At 54.0% G+C, this 22,122-nt stretch overlaps 1 protein-coding gene across 2 annotated transcripts in view; it reads right to left on the bottom strand.

Moving 5' to 3' along the window:
- Positions 1-8,964, bottom strand: part of SORCS2 (sortilin related VPS10 domain containing receptor 2) — a 491,847-nt gene extending 482,883 nt beyond the window's left edge. For both annotated transcript variants that reach the window (XM_069594798.1, XM_069594797.1), the window contains exon 1: positions 8,393-8,964. In XM_069594798.1, coding sequence (XP_069450899.1) covers positions 8,393-8,860 — 468 coding nt within the window. In that variant the 5' untranslated portion in view covers positions 8,861-8,964. The remainder of the gene's footprint in view (positions 1-8,392) is intronic.
- Positions 8,965-22,122: the final 13,158 nt, after the last annotated feature.

Below are 22,122 nucleotides of genomic sequence, written 5' to 3'. Positions count from 1 at the left end.
GAATAGCAGAGTTTTCATTCTCTCTCTCTCTTTTTTTATTCCCCCACTTCTCCAGTGAGAGCTCCCATTCCAGGATTCCCATTACATGTTTAAAACAATAAACAGAGCTTAATTGGGATACAGAAGATACAAAGCTGTGTATCCTGGAATCCCGGAGCTGCAGCAGGAAGGGTTTCCCTGCTACCCTCTGAGGGCTGTCCATCCGTCATCACCAGCTCCTGGGGGGCTGGGAATGGGTTAAACGGGTCTGTGTTTTACAACCCACGGAGTGCAGGTCAGGGGTGGTCACACCCTGGGAGCCCGCGTGAGGCGGCGTGGGGCATTCACCTTGCCCGCCATTCACTGGGCACTCCCGGAAGAGCCACAGGTGCGTTTTCATGGCACTTCTGTGCCCTGCATCCACGCTCACACCGAGGATGAGGCTTTCTGAGGATTCCCACAGCACGAGCAGATAGACCCCCCAGGTGGGCTTCACCTTCCAGACCCCGGGGATGGAGACCTCACCGTGACCGCAACAGCCAGGGCTCCCCCTGATTCCTGAGCTCCCAAGCCTGGGCCCGGGCTGGCCAGGAACAGGGCTGCAGAGGCAGCTGGCTTCAAGGCTCACCAGCATTGCCCCTGGCTCCATAAAGCACCCGTGCCAACTCGGGAATTAGTAGGGCAAGGGCGAAACGGGCCACTGGGAAGCATCTGTAAATAACTCACTCTCCAGATGCTAAGAAAAGAAAAATGAGGAAGCCCCCCCACCAAACAGAAGGCAGTTTACAAGCTCCCACTCCGGGTCCTCCTGAACTGGGGGATTGCCGTGGGGGTGCCTGGCGTGTTGCCGGCACGTGATCTCATGGCTCCAGCCCCACACTCCCCGGTGTCATCCTCGGGGGGCTGAGCCTGCCTCTGACCAATTATGCTAAAACCAAATGTTAAAACAACTGTAACTCTAAAGGAGGCCTACCAAGCGCTGGACTGCCTTCTAATCTGAAGGGGCGTGCAGAAGAATGAAGCTAATTTATGATCTCCTTAAAACACTCTCAGGAACCCTCATGCAACTACAAATTAAATAGCCACTTCATTAAAGTAAAAGTAGATTTGTGCAATGTGTCCAGGAACCTTATTAACAGAGCTGTTTTTGTGCCTTTGAGCCAAGCTTCCTGATTGACAGACCTGTTCTTTCTCTGCCTGGTGCAACAGGCTTTTCCAGGACTCTGTACCTCACCATCAGCCTGCACCCTCTCACCCTCCCAACCTCCTCCTCAGCCCCAGTGACGGTGACTCTACCCACCTTCAGAGCTGCTCAAGCATCACCTCCTCCAGGAAGTCCTCGGTGACCTCCTGAGCATAGATCCTTAGGGCATGAGAATTCTGTAATAAATCCCTGTCCAGTCCCAGTGTCCCACCAGGACAGGAGTCGTGACTGATTTTGCTCATCACTGCACCCCAGCACCTAACAGAGCCTCTTCTTTTTAACTTTTTATTTTATATTGGAATCTAGCCAATTCACATGCCGTGACAGTTGCAAGGGCACAGAAGAATGACTCAGCTTCATATACGCATGTATCCACTCTCCCCCAAACTGCCCTCCTGTTCAGGGGCCACATCACATTGAGCAGAGCTCCCTGTGCTGTCTAGTAGGTCCCTGTTAGTTATCCACCTTTAATATAGCCGAGCAGACATGTCGATCCCCAGCTCCCTAGCTATCTCCTCCCTCCACCCTCCCCACCCCCTCCACCCCCCACCCCAGCAACCATAAGTTCATTCTCTGAGTCCTAACAGACCCTCTTAGAAAGCAGCTGCTTTGAAGGCTAACGTGAGGTCTCTTCTCACCTGGGACTCTCAAACTTCGAGTAAGTTCTCCAGGCACAGAAGAATGCCAAAGACCCCAGGTGGTCCTGCGTCCAAGACAGCCACCCCCCAACTACCACACTGCCAGCTTGCATGCCAAGATTCTCCTAGACCCGGCCACCCCTGAGTCCACTGACCACCATCTGCCTCACAGCACCGGCTGCCCTCACACTCATCATTTTTGGTCCCGCCACCAGGCCAAGGCTGGCACAGCTGGCTTCCTGACAGCAAATGTGACAGCCACTCAGTGCTGGTCACCACGTCCCTCGACCTCTGTCTGCTTTTGTCTGTGTCGAGGTGGCCACTGGCTGCCCTTGGTGAAGGCTGTGAGACAGCAAAGCCACCCTGCATCTGGGAAGATGCCCACCGGCCAAGCAGAGACCAGCCACAGCTCAGCCACCGTGAACGAAACCTCTCTCTCCAATCCAGTCCCCACCCCACAATGCTGCAGGCCGGCACTCTGGTGGCCTGGAATTCCGAAATATCTCACAGAGGGTTCTATAGACTTAAATGGAAAGCCCTGGAGCCACAAAGCCCGCCCACAAGGGTGGACCACAGCTGTCACCACGAAGCCCCCATCATCAGACACCAGGCTACAAATCAGCTTTGCCACCGGATTCATTCAAGAACCTGAAGGGCTTTCCATGAAGGCCCTTATGGTCCTCTGGACATTGAAGGCTGGCCATGAGCCGGGAGGCCAGTGCCGCTCTAGGAAAGACAGAGGCCTGCAGGGGGGACAGGGAAGCTGGAGCTGAAGCGGGCAGCCACGCCCTGTCCATCCTTACCCGAGCCTGCTCTCAGACCCACTCTCCCCTCCCTCTGCCCCCTCCAGGGCCTGAGCCAGGTCTCAGCACCGCAGCAGCCTCCTCCCTGAGCCTCTGTACAGGGTCTCCCCAAGCCCACCCTGCACAATGCCTCCGGGGTGGTGGCTGAAACTCAGCCCAGCCCCCGCAGTCACTCCCCGAGTCCCTGCTTCAGGCCGCGCCCTGTCGGAGCACTTTACACGGACGACCCGGTACTGCAGACAGACCTTCGAGCCGTCACTTCCCCCAGATCTAAGACACCGAGGCCTCGAGAGCTCAGTCCATCCACCCCAAACCTCAGAGCCAGAAAGGGACAGGGCTGCTGCAAACCCAGGCAAGCTGATGCTCAAGCACCCATAACCCACACTGCCACGCTGGGCCCTTGGGCCTCATGTTTGGGACCCATTAGGAGGTGACTTCAAGCAGTTTTTTGTTTTCAGACTTCTTTCCTCTGGTTTCTCTTCATGCACAATGTGCTCATTGTCTCCTTAGATGGCACATAGCGTGCCTTCACATCCCCTCCCCGCAGATCTTGCTCAAGTAGCCTCTCCCCCAGAATGCCCCTCTCCATCTCCCATGTGCCCCCTCCCACTCAACCTGTAAGTTCACCCTGATAGCGACTCTTCCAGGCAGTCTTCCCTGATTTCCCCACTGGGGAAGATGGTGCTCAGCCCCCATATCTTAACTGTGCATGTCCATCCCTTCTTTCCCCACAGGACTACTCTGAGCTCCCCTGCATGAAGCTCAAGGGACACAAAAGTAAATGAGGCCCCTTCCCAACTGTTATGAGTTAAAGTGTGCCCCTCCCTCACAAATCATATGTTTAGCTCCTAACCACCAGGACCTCAGGATGTGACTATATTTGGAGATAAGGTCTTTAAAGAGGGGATTAAGGTAAAATGGGGCTTCCTTCGTGGCTCAGATGGTAAAGAATCTACCTGCAATGCAGGAGACTCAGGTTCAATTCCTAGTTCGAGAAGATCCTCTGAAGAAGGGAATGGCAACCAACTCCAGTATTCTTGCCTGGAGAATCCCATGGACAAAGGAGCCTGATGGGCTACAGTCTGTGGGGTCACAAAGAGTCAGACACAACTGAGTGACTAACACGACTTAAAATGAAGCCACTGGAGTGGGCCCTGACTCCATATGACTGGTGTACTTGTAGGGAGAGATTAGGACGCAGACCCAAAGATGGCCAGTCCTAAAGAAAATCAACACTGGAAGGACCGAAGCTGAAGCTCCAATACTTTGGCCACCTGATGCGAAGAGCCGACTCATTGGAAAAGACCCTGATGCTGAGAAAGATTGAGGGCAGGAGAAGAAGGGGACGACAGAGGATGAGATGCTTGGATGGCATCACCAACTCAATGGACATGAGTTTGAGCAAGCTCCAGGAGTTGGTGATGGACAGGGAAGGCTGGCATGCTGCAGTCCATGGGGTCGCAAAGAGTCAGACACGACTGAGCGACTGAACAACACAAAGAGGGCCATCGAGAAGCCAGAGGGAGAGGCCTTGGGAGGTACCAACCCTGCTGCCCCCTTGATCTCCGTTGAAAGTGAAAGTCGCTCAGGCGTGTCCAACTCTTTCCAACCCCCATGGACTATGCGGTCCAAGGATTTCTCCAGGCCAGTATACTGAAGTGGGCAGCCGTTCCCTTCTCCAGGGGATTTTCCCAACCCAGGGATTGAACCCAGGTCTCCCGCATTGCAGGCAGATTCTTTACCAGCTGAGCCACAAGGGAAGCCCTTGGATGACCAGCCTCCAAAACCCGGAGAGAAGCCCTGCTGTCTGAGCCATCCAGCCTGCGGCTCTTTGCTGTGGTGGCCCTAGGAGGCTAACACAACTGCCCTGAAGGAACTTGACCTCTGACAGGTGTGTCGGGTGTGACCCATTTCACGCCTTCAGAAGCTCCATGCTCTGATTCGGAGCTCTGTGTCTCTGGGTATAAAACATGCACAAATGTTAGGTTCCCAAAGATCCCCCAGTAGAGAGCAGGGATAGTCAGGGCAGAATTCTCTCTGCTCCCCTAGACATCTCCAACCCAACCCTGCAAACACGACACAGAGCAGAAGCAGAAAAGGGAGGGGGCAGGGCAGGCCAATTCGTGGCCCAGCAGTAACAAAGCCAAGCAAACTGGGCCTGGCTTCAGGAAGCTCACATTCCAGTCCATTAACGTATCAAAGCTACAGTTTCACTGCCCTAAAGAAAGGCTTGCAGAAGAGCTGCACTTAAATATATAACGTGGGATTTCCCAGAAGCAGGAAAATTGGGACAGGGCACAGCACCGTCCCATTGGGGTAGCATCAAACCCTGAGCCTGGAGGCAGAGACCTGCATCCTGTCGTGTGTGTGTGTGTGTGTGTGTGTGTGTGTGTGAGTTGCTCAGTCGTGTCCGACTCTTTGCAACCCCATGGATTTTAGTTCTCCAGGCTCTCGCCTCTGCCCATGGAATTCTCCAGGCAAGAATACTGGAGTAGGTTGCCATTCACCTTTCCCAGGGGATCTTCCCCACCCAGGGATGTAACCCAGGTCTCCTGCATTGCAGGTGGATTCTTGACTGTCTGAGCCACCTGGGAAGCCTTCATTCTTGTTATATTTGCCTCCAAATCACCCCTCTACCTCTGAGGGTAGCTAGCGAGACTCACAACCTGGAGCCTCTGTGCACCACCCCGTCTGGAAGCATCAAAGGTAACACCGGTTGGTTGCAATGAAACATTCATTTCACACCTAACAATTCATTTCTATGGCTAAACGGCAGACAGAAAGGCAGTGTCTGAACTTCCAAGCAAGTCCCCTTGTGCATCTCCATGGGAGCGGGAAGAAACCAAGCCTTTGGAAGGAAAAAGCACATATGTTCTCAGCGCTACAGCCACGGGGCCTGTCCTGGAGCCAGCTCACATCCTGTGATTCGCCATTCCTTTCTGCAGATGCTCTAAAATGCCGTTTTAAGCAGCTACCCCTCCCAGCAAATGCTTTTTCTATTACCTTGGAAAAACACCTGACACGGTGAAGCAAACACTTTCTCTGCTCACGGGAAGCACCCGGACAGAGCCTAGCTCCTTGGGGCCGGATACCTGCGCAAACGAAGTGAAATGAAATTTTGAAAAGACTCTACTCAGCAAATCAGCCTCGAGTCAGTTTCTTTCCTGTTGCCGCTTTCAAAGATGGGGCTTTCAAGCAGAGGAGCGGAGGTGATCCAAGTGCAGAATCCTGGCTAAAATCCTTGGCCCTGTGGCTGCCCTAGGGGCTTGGAGCGCATTTCTGAGAGTGGAGAAAATAACGTAACGCATGCGCGGAGTGCTAAGAAACCCGAGACTAGGAAGAAAAAAAAAAAAATGGCTTTCCTCGGCGCTTGGTTACAGCTTTCACTCCTCTTGAGTTTTCCCCAGGCAAGTGAAACTCAGGCATCACCTGCTGCCAAAGCCAAAGAATGATGTGCTTTTCCAGAGAGGACTCCAGTCTCCCATTCCAGAGAATGGGTGAGCTGGGGGTTGGGGAGTAGGCGGTGTTGACAAGCGAAGTGGGAGGTGCTTGAGCCAAACGCCTGGTCGGCATCTCCAGGCTGCTCTGCTCGCCTTCTCACCCACAGACGTTAACAGCCAAGAGTACATGGGCTTCCGCCTCCTGAGTGACTTACCAACTGCCAGGCCACGGCGGGCTCCGCACAGTCACCCCTGCCCGCCCCCTTTCCTAGCTCCAGGAGAGCAAGGCATCTCTCAAAGCTCCCCTCCAAATCTGGACTTCCTGCCCCCTACTAAAGAGAAACCAGCACCCCCTTCCCACACCCAACCTCCCCCTTGCAGGCATCCACCTGCCAACAACCAGGGAAGTCATAAGGACCCAACTCAGCCACTGTCCCCAGGAGCAAAGCCAGGTGGGCTCCTCTGCCAGGCCCTGTCCCCTGTCTTTCCAAGGAAACTCTGCACTCAATGGGGGTGGGCCGGCTGGCCCTCAGTGAGTCCTGAAGGTGCTGGTCCCGTCCGGGAGGCTGGTCTCCCCTGCTCTGTGTCTCTCCCTAACTTCTTTCACCCCCGCTGGCCACCCCCCACGAAGCTAAAATGAATTAGCTGCTGGATGAACCTGGGGTTGGGGGGAGAAGGGGGAGAGGGAGGCTTGGTTTGAATGTTCTGGCTCCACAGAGTTGACTTAACAGTCAATATTTATTTGTTTCCTTGAGTTACTGGTGTCCAGGTTTTACCCTGCAGTCCCAAAGGTACAGCTTAGAGTACACAAGACAAGGTTTAGGAATGAAACGGGCATGAGGGAAGGGCAGGGCCTGGCTGCACATCTGGGGTCCGATCCCTCTCTCTAGACGGGTGCGGGTTTGGACCTCCAGGCACTTTCCTGGTGGCTCAGATGGTAAAGAAACCATCTGCAAAGTAGGAGACCCAGGCTCGATCCTTAGGCCAGGAAGATCCCTGGAGGAGGAAATGGCAACCCACTCAAGCATTCATGCCTGGAGAATCCCATGGACAGAGGAGCCTGGTGGGCTACAGTCCATGCGGTCGCAAAGGGTCACACATGACTGATCAGAGCCCGGCACTGAGCTCTGGACCAAGCAGCCCATCCCACGCTGCCCCTGCACCAACAGGCTCCCAACCCGCCGGCCAGGGTGCTCACTCCCCCCCCATCACCCCCCTCCAGGGCGCCCAGCACCCGGAGCTAGGCAGGAGCTGAGTATCAGTACCACCCAGCCCAGGCTACACTGCTGCCCTGCCTGGGGGAGCGCCTGGACCCCCACCCTCCACTCCCGATGGACTGATGCACAGCAGGGCCTGGCCCTATGCTGCCTCTCCAGAAGTTTGGGGAGCAGTGATCAGGGAGAAGGGTTGGGGGCAGCCCCTGGGCAATGAGCAGACATGGATGCAAGGGAGTGAGGAGGGGGTTTCCTTCTCCTCTCCCCATAACCAGCCCCTCCCACACACACAGCGGCTGGCTGTGCTTCCCCCGGCCCAGCCCCACCCAGGGGAAGAAGCTGAGGGTGAGCCCCGTACTCCTGACACACCACCCAGAGGAAGAGCGGGTAGGACCCACAGGGCTGGTGGAAGGAGGCGCCAGAGGACCCTAACAGAAGTATCTTTGCTGGGTAAGAGTGTCCAACTTCCAGCTGGAGCCAGGCCAAAGCAGCGGCTAAGGTGGGGGAGGGCGGGGAGTGCAGGAAGCTGGCCCGAAGCGCGGCGCGGAGCCCAGCTCCCCGCGTTAGTAGACCCCCGCACATCCAGGTGCGTCCGGCGGCGGGTCCTCTGGACCGGGAGAGGGGCTGCCCCAGAACCGGACGCCGGGCTGACCGCGGAGGTCCTGGAGCCCAGGGAAGTGCCAAGACCAAGGTGGAGAGGATCCTGGAACCAGAAAAATCCCGAAGCAGCGCTGGGCGGACCCGGCGGAGCATGAAGGCGATCGAGGCGCAGCACCGAGTTGGGAGTGATCTTAAAAGGCCTGGGGGCGCCCCAAGGTGGCCGGGGTCCCGAAACCTCCAGAGACACCCCCAACCTGCGGTCCGGAGGCCAGTGGGGGCGCCCCCGAAACGGCTCAGGGTCCTGGAAATCAGTGGAAATGTCCCCCGAGGTGAGGCAGGGTGCTCACGTATCTGGAGACCTCTTCCCAAGTGGCCCAGGGCCAGCAGGGGCGCCGCCGGGGTAACTCCCGTCCCCATGTCTCCGAGAATAGCGGGGCGGCTGCGGGGCCGTCCAGAAGTGGAGGCTCCGAGGCGTCCGGGTCAGGGCCCGCGGGGGCGCGCGGAGGTCACTTACACTGCTGTTCTCGCCCGTCCAGTGCACCATCGCCTGATTGTGCGTCGCGTCCCCCTTGAGCACGAACGATGTGCTGATGAGCGAGACTTGCGCCCGCGAAGCGGCTCCGGCCATCGGCGCTGCCCGCGCCCAGCGCCCCTGGCCCGCGGCGGGGGCGCCGTCCTCGCCGGGACCCGGAGCCTGACCGGGACCCGGGGTACCGGGCTCCTCGTCGCGCGCCTGCCGATCCTCGCCACCGCCGGGCAGCGCGGGCTCCGCAGGCGGGTTCGGCGGCGCCCGGGTCAGCCGGGCGCGGGGACCCAGGCGCCCGGGCTCCGGCGAGCGCCCCGCCGCCCCGCAGGCGGCCAGCAACAGCAGCAGCAGCAGGAGCGGCCGCGAGCGCGGCGGCGGCGGCGGCGCCCCTGGGCTCGGGGCTCGGGCGGTGGGGCCGGGGCCCTTCGGGGCGCGCGGGCATCCCCGGAGCGCCATGGTCGCCGAGGGGCGGCGGCGGGGCCGGCGGCGGGGCGGCGCGGGCGAGAGAGACCGCGGCCGGGAGAGCGGAGGGCGCTGGGGAGCGCGAGCGAGAGCGCAGAGAAAGGAGCCGGCGAGGGGAGGGCTCCGGCGGGAGGAGGGGACTCGGCGCTCCGCCGCCGCCGCCGCGCAGCCGAGGGCGCACCGCCACCTGCCGGCCAGCCCCGCGCCCGCCCGGGCGAGCGCCAGACGCTCAGCAACCGCGGCGGCGGAGGTCCTGGGGCGCGCCCCCACCCTCCAGGGCCGCAGGCCACAGACCTCTGTCCTCAAGCCTTGCTCTTTTCCTCCTCCTCCCCGCCTCCTGCCCTCCGCCCTTCCTCTGGTCCTTTCTTCCTGTATTTACTGAGCACCTACTCTGGAAGAGCCAAGTGCCAGGCACTGGGGATAACCGCGTGAACACAGCCAGGTGCCTGGTTCAGCAGCTGAGTGGTCTGTCACCCCCAAGTGGACGCGATCATGGACGAAATCACCCCAGGGAGACAGGATGAAGCCAGATCATAAGTAGAAAGGTGGTCTCTTACAGGGGCCTCTGAAGGAGCAGCAGTGGGCGAAACTGAACCCAGCACCTTGAGGATGAGGAGGAGACCTTGAGAAGCTGGGGTGGCCTGGGGAGGGGGGATACTTTGAAAACCCTAAGGCAGCTTCCAGACGACCTATTCCTGCAGCCATGCCTGTGGCTTAGGTTTCAGGACTTGCAGACAGTGACTTTATGTCCCAACCCCGGGGGCCACCAAGGGGGCAGCCCTGAATGTAAGCACAGACACCTGGGCGAGAAGAGGGTGCAGGCAAGGTCCCATTCCAAGCCTGGCAGGCCACCGAGCAGAGTGGGGAGAGAGGCTCAGAGCATGGAAGCCCCCACCCAAGGTCACGAACCTGCTTTAGACAGAATTCAACGTAAGAGTCAGCTTTGCTTCCTCTGCCAGGCCAGGGTCCACCTTGCCCCCATCCCTCTCCGCAGTGGGCCCTCCGTTAGAAATCCTCAGGCTTAGTGTCCTCATCACACTCTCCTCCCAGATGGGTCTCTGATTCAGAAAGAGAAAGAGAGAACGCTCACAGAGAGAGCCTAACAGGGCAGAGCAGCAAAGCCTCCAACATTCGGGAAAGATAGCGGGGCTTCCCGCTGGCCCCCAAAGAGCTCAACCACCCAGTACCCTCTCTTCTGTGGACTCACCCAGGTTCAGCCGGAATTCATGCCCAATAAGGGACTGGGCTTGCCCTGTGTGCAGTGCTGGGGTGCAGGGCAGGGGGCTGGCTAGATATCTACACTGCCATCTCCTATCTTGAAGTATGCCCTCGCCCCTCCACAGTGTAAATTCCCAATCTGTCAGAGTCTGAATCTCCAGCTCAGGCCCAGGGTCAGGGGAGGAGGGGGAGCCAACAGCTGGAGGAACATCTGTCCAACACAGGGACAGAGAAGAACAGAATGGGGTCGGTGCGGGGCTGAAGCGAAGGGGGGCGAGGTGCAGGGGTGCATGTGAGCTCAGGTGCCAAGTCGTGTCTGACTCTTTGCAACTCCGTGGACTGTAGCCCACCGGGCTCCTCTGTCCATGGGGAATCTCCAAGCAAGAATGCTGGAATGGGTTGCCATGCCCTCCTCCAGTGGATCTTCCTGACCCAGGGATAGACCCTATGTCTCTTATGTCTCCTGCATTGGCAAGCAGGTTCTTTACCACTAGCACCCCCTGGGAAGCCCTGATTCATCCCTTATCTGAATCCAAAGCTCAGAGACGTTGTTTTCCCCAGATTTCTCAGCTTTCAAACATTTCTGAGCTTGGGGACCCAGTGATGAGAGAGGAAAACAAGGTCCCTGTTCTGGAGAGAAATATCTGTCCGTGCAGACAGGCCGATCTGGGAGAAAACCCAGACAGTGCTACATGCCCAGGAGAAGCAAAGGCAGGTGTGGGGTGGTGATGAGGGGGTGCTGAGGGCCAGGTGACTGAGCAGAGAGGGAGAGGAGCTGCGTGGGCCTGGCAAGAAGAGCCGTCCCAGCAGGGGGGAGCCCGCGAGATCCAGCACAGCCCAGAGCAACTGTGCGGTCAGAGGGGAGGCGCCAGGCTTGATCTGTGTTCACAAAGCACAGCAAAGACTCTGGAGGGCTTCAAGCAGGGGGAGCAAGGCCAGCAGCGTTCTTTTGGCGTCACTCTGGCTGGGAGGAGGACAGGTGCAAGGAGGCCTTAGGACGTGACTATCCGGGCCTGAGAGAGGCCAGGGCGGCTGGGCATGGGTGACGGGCAGAGACAGGGGAGGAGGAGCAGAGGGAAGCCAGCTTCTGGGTGCCTCCCACCCCCCATGTTGACCTTCCTTAGTGACCCACGTCAGGGACTCGGGGACATGGCTGCAAGAGAAAGACGCAGGCAAGTGTAGAAAGCAAAGGAGAGCTTCAAGCAGGCTTCCTGTCTGACACCCCCAGTGCAGAGGGATCTTGGGAGGCCACAGAGGCCATGTCTACAGTGTCCATCAAGGTGGCTGACGGCTGGAGCGTGAATGCTGACGGAGGCATCGCAAAGCCAGGCAACGTGTGGACACTGGGGTTCAGCACCTGGTACTGGGTGCATGAAATAAATATTAAACCTTCTCCAGGTTTGTAATGCCTCATTCTTCACAACAGCAAGATCCTAAGACTGGGAAACCCACCCCGCCACCCTCCTTCTTCACCTCCATAAAGGGCACTGGACTCCGGACCTAATCAGGCCTGCTCCTGTTCCTGGGGGAATTCACAGTCTGATGGGGGAGGCTCACAGCCTGATGGGGGAGGCGCACAGTCTGATGGGGGAGATGTACAGTCTGATGGGGAAGGCTCACAGCCTGATGGGGGAGGCACATAGTCTGATGGGGGAGGTGCACAATCTGATGCTAGAGTCCACAGTCTGATGGTGGAGGAGATGCGCAGTCTGATGGAGGAGGCTCACAGTCTGATGGGGGAGGCACAAAGTCTGGTGGTGGGGTTCACAGTCTGGTGGTAGAGTCCACAGTCTGGTGGGGGAGTTCACAGTCTGGTGGAGGAGTTCACAGTCTGGTGGAGGAGTTCACAGTCTGGTGGTGGAGGAGATGCACAGTATGATGGGGGAGTCTGCAGTCTGATGGGGGAGGTGCACAGTCTGATGGGGAAGTTCAGTCTGATGGGGGAGGTGCACAGTCTGGTGGTGGAGTTCACAGTCTGGTGGTGGAGTTCACAGTCTGGTGGTGAAGTCCACAGTCTGGTGGTGGAGTTCACAGTCTGATGGGGGAGGTGCACAGTCTGGTGGTGGGGTTCACAGTCTGATGGGGGAGGTGCACAGTCTGGTGGTGGGGTTCACAGTCTGATGGGGGAGGTGCACAGTCTGGTGGTGGGGTTCACAGTCTGATGGGGGAGGTGCACAGTCTGGTGGTGGGGTTCACAGTCTGATGGGGGAGGTGCACAGTCTGGTGGTGGGGTTCACAGTCTGATGGGGGAGGTGCACAGTCTGGTGGTGGGGTTCACAGTCTGATGGGGGAGGTGCACAGTCTGGTGGGGGAGTTCACAGTCTGGTGGTGGGGTTCACAGTCTGGTGGTGGAGTTCACAGTCTGGTGGAGTTCACAGTCTGATGGGGGAGGTGCACAGTCTGGTGGGGGAGTTCACAGTCTGGTGGTGGGGTTCACAGTCTGGTGGTGGAGTTCACAGTCTGGTGGAGTTCACAGTCTGATGGGGGAGGTGCACAGTCTGGTGGTGGGGTTCACAGTCTGGTGGTGGAGTTCACAGTCTGGTGGTGGAGTTCACAGTCCAGTGGTGAAGTCCACAGTCCGGTGGTGAAGTCCACAGTCTGGTGGGGGAGTTCACAGTCTGGTGGGGGAGTTCACAGTCTGGTGGTGGAGTTCAGAGTCTGATGGGAGAGGCACACACCTGAACAGGGAGCGACATCAGGGAAGCAGGTGCCCCCAGGGAGGTGTCTGGGAGCCTAAAGGAAGGGGCACCGCCTTCTGAGGTTCAGGGGGAAGTTGCTCAGAGGGGTGCCCTTCGATGCACCCTCCCAGTAATAGTGACAGCAGTAATGCGTGGCCAGTGGCCCTTGCAGGGCACCTCCTCGGGGCCGGGCACTGTTTGGGTGGAAGCGTTCACTGAACCTCTGATGTCTATATGGGGGCAGTCCTGTTCTCCCCAATTTAAAGGTGAGGATGGTCACAGCGTGCAGGGGCAGTAATTTTTTTTTCATTTATTTTTTAATTGAAGAATAATTGCTTTACAGAATTTTGTTGATTTCTGTCAATCCTCAACATGAACTGATCTGGTTGCGCCATCTGTCACCCCACTGACCGCCAGGGTGGATTCGGCTGATCCGCTGGCCAAGCGCTGTCCCTTTCTTCCCTCACGGCTCCCTGTGCGATTGAAGAGGACACCCACCCCCAGTGGAGGAGGACTGGTCTTCCGTCAAGGGCATACGAGTACCTGCGCTCCCCTGCTAGAACCTCCGAACAAACTCAAGGGGGCCGTGATTTACCTGAAGGGTTCCAAGGCCCACGTCCTCATGCACCAACTGGGCATCCTGAGTAGGGCCCAGCTTCACCTGTTTCAGAAGCTTGCCTCACCTGTAAAATGGGACCAGAGCAGCCCTGACTCGGGGATGCTCTGTGTGTCATCTCTGGACCAGAGGCATCAGCGTTAATGGCAACTGGTTAGAAATGCTGGTTTCTGGGCCCACCCCACACCTTGCATGCTTAGTCGTGTCCAATTCTGCAACCCCATGGAGAGCAGCCCGCCAGGCTTTGTCTCTCCAACTTTTAATCAGACCACTTGCTCATTAAACATCTCAAGATGTTTTTAATTATCAAAGGTCTCTTTGATACTATTTTAAAATTATGTTTTAATTTAATTTAGTGACATTTTATCTTTATAATCATGGCAAAGCTCAACAGATACGGCTCCCCTAGCCTGTCCATCTCACAGACGGTCAAGAAATCACGAAAGAACCTCACCAGGGACACTGGGGGGCCCAGTAGGAGGGAGGCTGAGCATCTGGACAGGCTGGTGGGGGGCTGGGTTCCACAGAGGGGAGCCCCAGCCACTCCCTCAGCCACCCCACTCAGCCCCCAGGGATCCTGAGATGTTCCGTACCTGCTCCGGGGCAGGGAGGCAGCCGTGACTTGCAGACAAGTCTCCTAATGACTGTCAGTGAACAACAGGGTTAGAGGGGACAGCTTTGAGGGGAAGATCAGTGCTACAACCTCATTACCAGGTTGTCAAGGGAAACAGAGGTGGCAGTGGGGTCGGCCAGTCAGGAAGAAGTCTGATCCTGAGACGGAAGGGAAGCGTGTCCAGACGGGGAAGGAAGATGAGGCCCCACGGCCAGACTGATGGAGGGGAAACGGAGGAAGCGGTGGTGGTCCCTTGGGTGCATGGTAAGGGGGCGGCCGTGGCAGTGGTGGCTGCTTCCTGCTGGAGGCAGAGGTTTCCATCCTGGAGCATCAGCGCTGTGGGCCCCCAAACCCCTGATGCATGAGAGACCAGCCAGGCAGGAGGCCCGACCGGACAGGGCACAGATGACCACCAGCCAGTTCCGGCCATCAGGGCTCGCTCTCTAATCACAGACACTGCACAGCAGGTGCTGCAAACAGCTCACTTCATTTCTCTCCTGCTCATCAAATGTTTGCTGAGCACCTACTGTGTGCCTGGCTTGAGTCCAGGCCCCTGGGAGAGAACAGGGAAGGGGTCAGACCAAATCATCGGAGGCCAAAATAGGAACTGGTGGAGAGACAGACAAGCCTGGTCCTGGGAGAGGGAGCAGCTTGGGGCAGGAGCTGGAGGGAAACCACGCAGGGGCCTTAGAGGAAGGGCTTCAGGGGCTGCGTGCAGGGCGGGGGCAAGCGGGGAGAGAAGGCCCTGGGCCCTGGAACATCCATCATGGTTTCCGGGGAGTCAGGCGGTGACCAGAGCCAGCGTGCAGCCTCAGGAAGGTCAGCACCAGCGATGGCGACAGGCGGGTGAATGATGCTGGGGCAGAGACAGGGAAATGCTCTCCCAGCGCGGCCCTGCCAGCTCTGCCCCAGGCGCTTTCCAGGGTTGCCCTGCCCTCCACCATCCTACCCCTGGGGCGGGGGCGGGCACCACCACCATCTCCTCTTCACAGCGGAAGAAGCTACAGCACCGCATAACACGGCGAGGGGCCTGCCCAGGTCTCCACCAGCAGCACGGGCTTCCCCACATGCCAGTGAGCTCGGGGGTGGAGGGAGGGGCCTGGGAGTGAGGGGGAACCTCCAGGCCAGGCTCCTCTGCCTTAGCTTTCACCTCCGTCTTCCCCCAAAGCCAGTGGGGCCGGGATCAGCTCCACTGACCCCTGGTGAGACTAAGGCTCCTGGCGTGGACAGTGGCCGGTCCACCCCATGCCGCAGGGAACCGCAGCTGTGGGGCCTGAGCCTGGGCCAGCCCTGAGCCCTGTCGTTCCCATCTCTCCATGTCACACAGAGCCATGGGGGGCAGAGATCAGCGCTGGCCTGCTCAGGCAGGGTGCTGTCTCAGACACCCCTCCCCTACCTGGCGGAGGTGTGACTCAGGAGGGAGCCCCTCTCTCCTCCCAGGTGGAGATGTGACTCGGGAGGGAGCCCTCGGGGCCTTGGACCACCGCAATAACAAGTCATCTCCTGTGGGTACCAGGGGAGGCCTGGGAACGTAGCCCCCATGGACCCAGGAATGTGGGGCCCCTCCCCTGGGCCCAGAGCCCAGTTTGGTCCCTCTGGCAGGCAGGGTGGAGGGGTGGAAGGATGGACTCAGGAGTGACAGACCTTCAACCAAACAGAAACCGTCCTCGGGGCAATTGGCCGACGCCAGAGTCCTAGCACAGGCCCGGGCCACGGTAGGAGCTCAAGGAATGTCTGTGAAGGAGACAGAGCAGGGCAGAGGGCAAAGAGGGAGCCACAGCCGGCCTCGGGGGCCCCCTCCTCCTCAGCCTCACCTGCAGCAGAAGGCAAGCTCCCCCTACACACCCCCTCCTCCACCACACACCAGGATCCATTGGAATCGCAAGAGGGGGCAAAGCATGCCAGCTGCCTGCCATGGGCCAGTGTTTTGGTGCACAGTTATTCTGATCTGAGAAGCAGAGAAGCCCAGAGAAGCTAAGTAACCTGTTTTGGATCACACAGCTGGAGAGAAGCAGCTTGGACAAGGGTGCTCAGTCCTGGTTTGGACGTGGCTGTGAATGTATGGGCAATACCTGCCTGCCACATGGGTGCCCTGTGTCTGAAAATGCCCCCCTCGTGGCATCATTGGCGTTTGTTGGGGAAAACGAGCTCAGAGTCAGGGTGAGGAGCGAGCCTGGAGCTGAGCGTGGTCTGGGCCCTGCAGGTGAGTCACTGAGTGTCTCTGGACCTCCATCTCCTCGTGTGTTCAGTGAGAATGGTCATCGGTTGTGTGGGGATAGATGAGTGTCTGTGAGATACTCAGAGGGTATTTCTGTGGGGTGCATGGCTTAGGAAACACCCCAACTCAATGCTGTGACAAGTGCGGATTAAGGACAGAAAAGCCCTGCAGTTTAACAGTCTGCTTGACTTTAATTCAGTTTTTCCCCTGACTTTCTGACCCTGTAGTTCTTTACTTCCACTTAACAGCATGAACACCCCAGAGAACACGGGCTATTACAGAAATATGTGCTGAGCACAAGGAAGACACAGGGAGGGAAGAATTTATTCCGCCTGAGGGGCTGTGTCAGAAAGAAATACACTTGAGCAGGTCTTGAGTGATGAGTTGGGACCCAGCTGGACTAAAACAGAGGGTGCGACGCAGACAAGGGTCAAAGGAATGAGGTGCCTGGTCCGCGTGGGGTGGGCATGCTAGGCTGACTGTGTAGGATGGAGCCATGCCCTTTAGACTGGAGAAGAGAATGGGGTTCTCCTAAGATCAAAGATACCCTTCTATAGTTTTCAGAAAAGGAACAGCATGATCAGATTTGTGTTTTGGAAAGCTGCCTCTGGCAGATTCTGAAAGCTGGAGCTTGGAAAGGAGAGAGGAGACCAGCCAGGGGCCGTGGCAGTGGTCTAGGAGAGTGGCAATGAGACCTGAGCAGAGTCATGGGCAGCAGTGGAGAGGAGGATATCCCCAGAACCTGGGATTGTGCAAGATGAAAAGGAGGGGGGCCTCAAAGAGGCTCTGAAGTACTTGGGAGAACAAGGATGCCATGTTCCTCCTCGGGGAACCAATTTTAAGGAGAAAGTGTCTGTGGGGCATCCTGGAGGTGTTAGATGAGGCCAGGCTGGGCTGCAGTAGCAAAGTTTAACCCCGATTTCAGAGGGGTAACCCAGAAAAGGTGTAGCACGTTCACTCACAAAGTCTGAGGCAGGTCGACGGGCCCTCCTCCATCCTGCGGTCCTCCGGTCACAACAGGTGACCCTGGAGGCAGAGGAGAGAGGACTGCATGGACACTTTGTGGGGTCTGGACCTGGTAGGCACTCCAGCACTCATGCCCCACTGGCCAGAACCTGGACTCATGGCCTCCTCCTCCGCACAGCACGTGGACGTTTGACGAGCCCTACTTGTCACTGTCATGCTGGCAGGGAGACTCCAGAGATCCTTGGAAATGGTGATCAGCAAAGTCTCAGGGCTTGAGGTGCAGATTTGGGCATGACTGTTGAATGAGATCACCCAGGGGAAAAAAGGAAAAGAGAACCCTAGGGTAAAGCAAGCAACACCTCTGAGGTTGTGTTGATATTTAGGAATTCCCAGAGGATGATAAGATTTAATCCAAAATCTCTTGTTTCCAAATATCTGATTGTTTGTTGTTGTGTAGATAAGGCATCCAGCTTTTTCCTGAATTTTTCAGTTTCCATATGGTTCCTTGGCGTCACACAGGCAGCCAAAAGCACTTGGCAAGTGTTTGAGTGCCGTGGTGCTCTGTAACACTCTCTGTGTAAGGCCAAGACCCCATGATGATAGATTGGTCTGGAGCAGAGGTTTTCAAAGACTTCAATTCCAATAAACATTTTAAAAGGGAACTCACTGTATTCCTGCCTTTAAGTGTCACTTTAGAAATCAAAATGTTTGCTTTAAAATTATTGTATATGAAACTGACTTTTTAAAATGTAAATGCTTTCTACACTTAGCATTTTTTCAAAAATAAAATTTTCCACAAATAAAATTTTGGTTGAAAATTATGGTTTGAGGGAAAACTCGCTGTTTTCCTTGGAAAGTGTTCCTGCCTTAACCAAGAATAGCAGAGGAAAATGGGATGCTTCTTTCAAATGGCTCTTGCAAAAGCCTTTCCCTGAGGCTGGGGTCCCCACTCGGAGACCATAGGCTTCCTGAGCCCTGGGATTGTGCCAGTTTTTATTCTTCATTTGGCCTCACTTTCGAGCACCATCATGGGCATACAGTAGGCTCTCAATCCATATTGGATGGATGGATGGATGAGTGGATGGATGGGCAGATGGGTGGGTAGGTGGGTGGATGGATGGATGGATGGGTGTGTGGATGGATGGGTGGATGGATAGATCGATGGATGGATGGGTGTGTGGATGGATGGGTGGGTAGGTGGGTGGATAGATGGATGGATGGATAGATGGATGGTGTGTGGATGGATGGGTGGATGGGTAGATGGGTGAGTGGTTGGGTAGGTGGATAGGTAGATGGGTGGATGGATGGGTGGATGGATGGATGTGTGGATGGATGGGTAGATGGGTGGATGGGTGGATGGATGGTGGGTGGGTGGATGGATAGATGGGTGAGTGGTTGGGTAGGTGGATAGGTAGATGGATGGTGGATGGGTGGACAGATGGGGGGATCATTTACACTGATACCTTAGAAACTCCTAGACATTCAGACTTCTAAACTACAACTGCTAAAATGACCAGCAATTCGTGGGCGGGAAAAGCCCTGGACTAGGAGTCAGGAGACCCACGTCCCATGCCACCACTCCATGGACTGAGCTTTGAGAACTTGGGAAGATCCTTTTCGTTGTGAATGTGACTATCTTCCTCCTCTGCTAAATGAGGTCTTATCCACTTGAGCCAACTTTTATAGCTTCATATCCAGCAACTTCTCCCCTACCCCCATCCTCCCAAGGACCCTGAACTGTGCCCACAACATTCACAATCGAAAATGCACTTCAGGAAGGCAGAACTTCCACTTAACAGCCAAATGAAGAGGTTGGCAAATCCTCTCTTCAAAAATCAATTATGAAACTGCACAAATTGACAGAAAAAAAAAATTCCATGCCCTGGAAGTCATCCAAAAGCATGCAACCATCAGAGAAGCATTTATGCTTGAAAACTGCTGAACTTCAGTTACAAACAGTGGGAGTCTACAGCATTCTGGCCCAGAGCTGCTCCCACACCACTGTCCCAGCTGGAGAGACTCAGAGATTCTGCAAGACAGGGCAGGTCATGAGAACCAGCAGCTGCAATGCCACAGGTGAAGGGAAATCACGCAGCTTGGAACAGTGGATGATGGCCATGCCCAGTAGCACTGTTCATGGAAATTAGTGTCTTGGAGATTGTGTAGAATGACCAAAGCTGTGTGCCTCTAAAAAGGACCCAAGGCAACCCCAGACTCCTAGCTGACCCTATGACCATGGGCATACGTAGGAAACATACGAGGCCTGGTGAAAAGCAAAAGCCAGGCAGGCTATAAATGCCTAAATTTTGAGAGTGCCAGGTCTTTGACAGAGCTTAGAAGGCTTCCTAGCTCAAGGTGTTTCAGAATGACCTCTGATCAAATACTGGCTGACCTCAGAGCTATGCAGAGACAAAGGCTCGAAAGCCTGACTTAAAATTAAAAATTAGAAATTAAAAACAAAGGACCAGCATCAGAAACAGATTTTGCAGATTTAACCCAAGCATGTTTAAACAAATAAACAAAAAATAGCAACAGTCATCTGGAGGAAGCAAAAATCCAGGGTTGACACAATATACAACCCAAAATGTCCAGTTTTCAACAACAAAATTATTAAGAAATGCAAAGAAACAGGAAAATATGACCAATATCAGAGTAGGTAGTCTTTAGAGGTCTCTAGAAATTGGTGGTAGTGAAAGATTTCAAAGTAGCTAATCAGAAGTACTCAAAGAAAGTATAACAATAATAAATCAACAAGTAAAGAATCTCAATAAAGAGGAGGAATAATGTAAAAGAACCAATGACAGATTTGAGGTAGCAAATCCGTGAACTTGAAGACAGAGTAATGAAAACTATCAATATGAAGAACAGAAAAAAATAAAACATTGATGAAATATGAACAGAGCTTTGGAGACCCACAGAATAACATCAAGCACACAAACCTATGTATTATGTCTCAGCGGGGAGGAGAGAGAGAGAACAGGACTGAAAAAACACTTGAGAAATAATGGGCAAAAGTTTTCAAAATTGATGAAAAAATTTTAAACATCCAAAAAACTCAAGGAACCCCAAGTAGGTTAAATACAGAAATGTGCACCTAGGCACATCATAATCGACTTATTGAAAGACAAGGAGGAAAGCAATGAAAGGAGAAAGAGAAAGCCAGCTCATTAGGTATTTGGGGAACAATATGATTCACAGGGGAAAAAACAGAGGGCAGATGCTGTGGAATGACATATTCAAAATGCTACATGAAAAAAAAAAAAAAAAACCTGCCACTAAGAATTCTTTGTCCAGCAAAACTATCCTCCAAAAAATGTAGATGAAATCAAGATAGACAGAGTGAGAATTCATGGGTAACAGGCTTGTCTTACAAAAAATACTGAATGAAGTCCCTCAGGGTGAAAAGAAATGACACCAGATGGTAACAGAAATCAATAAAAATCACCAGAAATGGTAAACATGAAGGTTAATGTAAAATACCATACAAGTATTCTATTGAATTCTTTAGAAGACATTCATAATAATCATGTCTTCTTATTGCTGGGTTTAAAATACTAAAAATGTAATATATATGTGATACTCATAGCACAAAGATGGGGAAATTGAAACTATATTAAAGTTTCCACATTTATTGAAAATAAATTAGTATTAATCTGAAGTAGATTATGACAAATAAAAATTATATTTCATAGTCCCTAGAACGACCACAAAGAAAATAATTTAAAATATGTTCAAAGAAATTAAAATAGGACATTAAAAATATTTAACGCAAAAGAGAACAGCAAAGGAAGAAGAGAAGAAGTAGAAAATGGCGACAACAGAAGCCCACAGGAAAAACAGAGAAAACAGCTAAATGACCAGTATGATGACATATATGTAAATTACACTAGATGTGAATAGGCTAAGCATCCCAATCAAGAGGCAAGGATTGTCAGGCAAGATAAATAAGCAAGATACAACTATGCACTATCTACAAGAGGCAATATATGAGATTCAAAGACACAAATCAGTTGAAAATAAAAGAATAGAACCAAGAAATACCATTAAAACAATACCATACCTGTCAGAATGGTCATCAAAAAGTCTACAAATAACAAATACTGGAGAAGACGTGGAGAAACGGGAACCCCTGTGCACGGTTGATGGGAACGTAAGTTAGTGAAGCCACTATGGAAAGCAGTATGGGGTTTCTTCATAAAACTAAAAATAGAGCTATCATAGGATTCAGCAATTCCATTCCTGAGTATACCTCCAGGAAAAAATGCAGGCATTCAAATTAGATATCACCACAGAGAGAAAAGCTGTGGAAATCCCAAATATTTCAAAACTGAACAACATATTTCTAATTAACTCAAGGGTCAAAGAGACAATCACAAAAGAATTAGAAACTATTTTTAAATGGTTGAAAACCCCAACAATATATGAAAATTCACAGCATGCAGGTAAAGAAGTGTGTAAAAGGGAATGCCTATGTCCGAAAAGAGAATAAAATGTCTTAAGTAACTTAAAGACTAGAAAAAGAAGATTAAGCAGAAGAAAGGAAAACAGGAAAGATTAGAAAAGAAGTCAGTGAAATAAAAAAACACAAAAGCAATGGAGAAAATCGGTGAAACTAAAAGCTGGTTCTTTAAAAAGACAACAAAAATTGGCAGTCATTTAGCTAGACGGATGAAGAAAAACAAAAGAGAAAAGATACACAAATTATCAAAATCAAGCATGAAAAGAGGGTATCATGACCAATAACACAGAAAATAATTTCTAGAAATATACAAATCACCAACACTGGTTCAAGATGAAATATAACATCTGGGACTTCCCTGGTGGTCCAGCGGTTCAAAACCTGCCTTCCAATGCTTGGGATGTGGGTCTGACCTCCAGTTAGGGAACCAAGGTCCCACAAACCACAGGGCAACTAAGCCTGCTCATTGCAACTAGACAGATGGACTG

The sequence above is a fragment of the Ovis canadensis genome, chromosome 6 (assembly GCF_042477335.2).
Source record: "Ovis canadensis isolate MfBH-ARS-UI-01 breed Bighorn chromosome 6, ARS-UI_OviCan_v2, whole genome shotgun sequence".
NCBI classification, from domain to species: domain Eukaryota; kingdom Metazoa; phylum Chordata; class Mammalia; order Artiodactyla; family Bovidae; genus Ovis; species Ovis canadensis.
The sequence above is the reverse complement of the archived record's forward strand: the minus strand, read 5'-3'. Positions and strand labels throughout refer to the sequence as shown.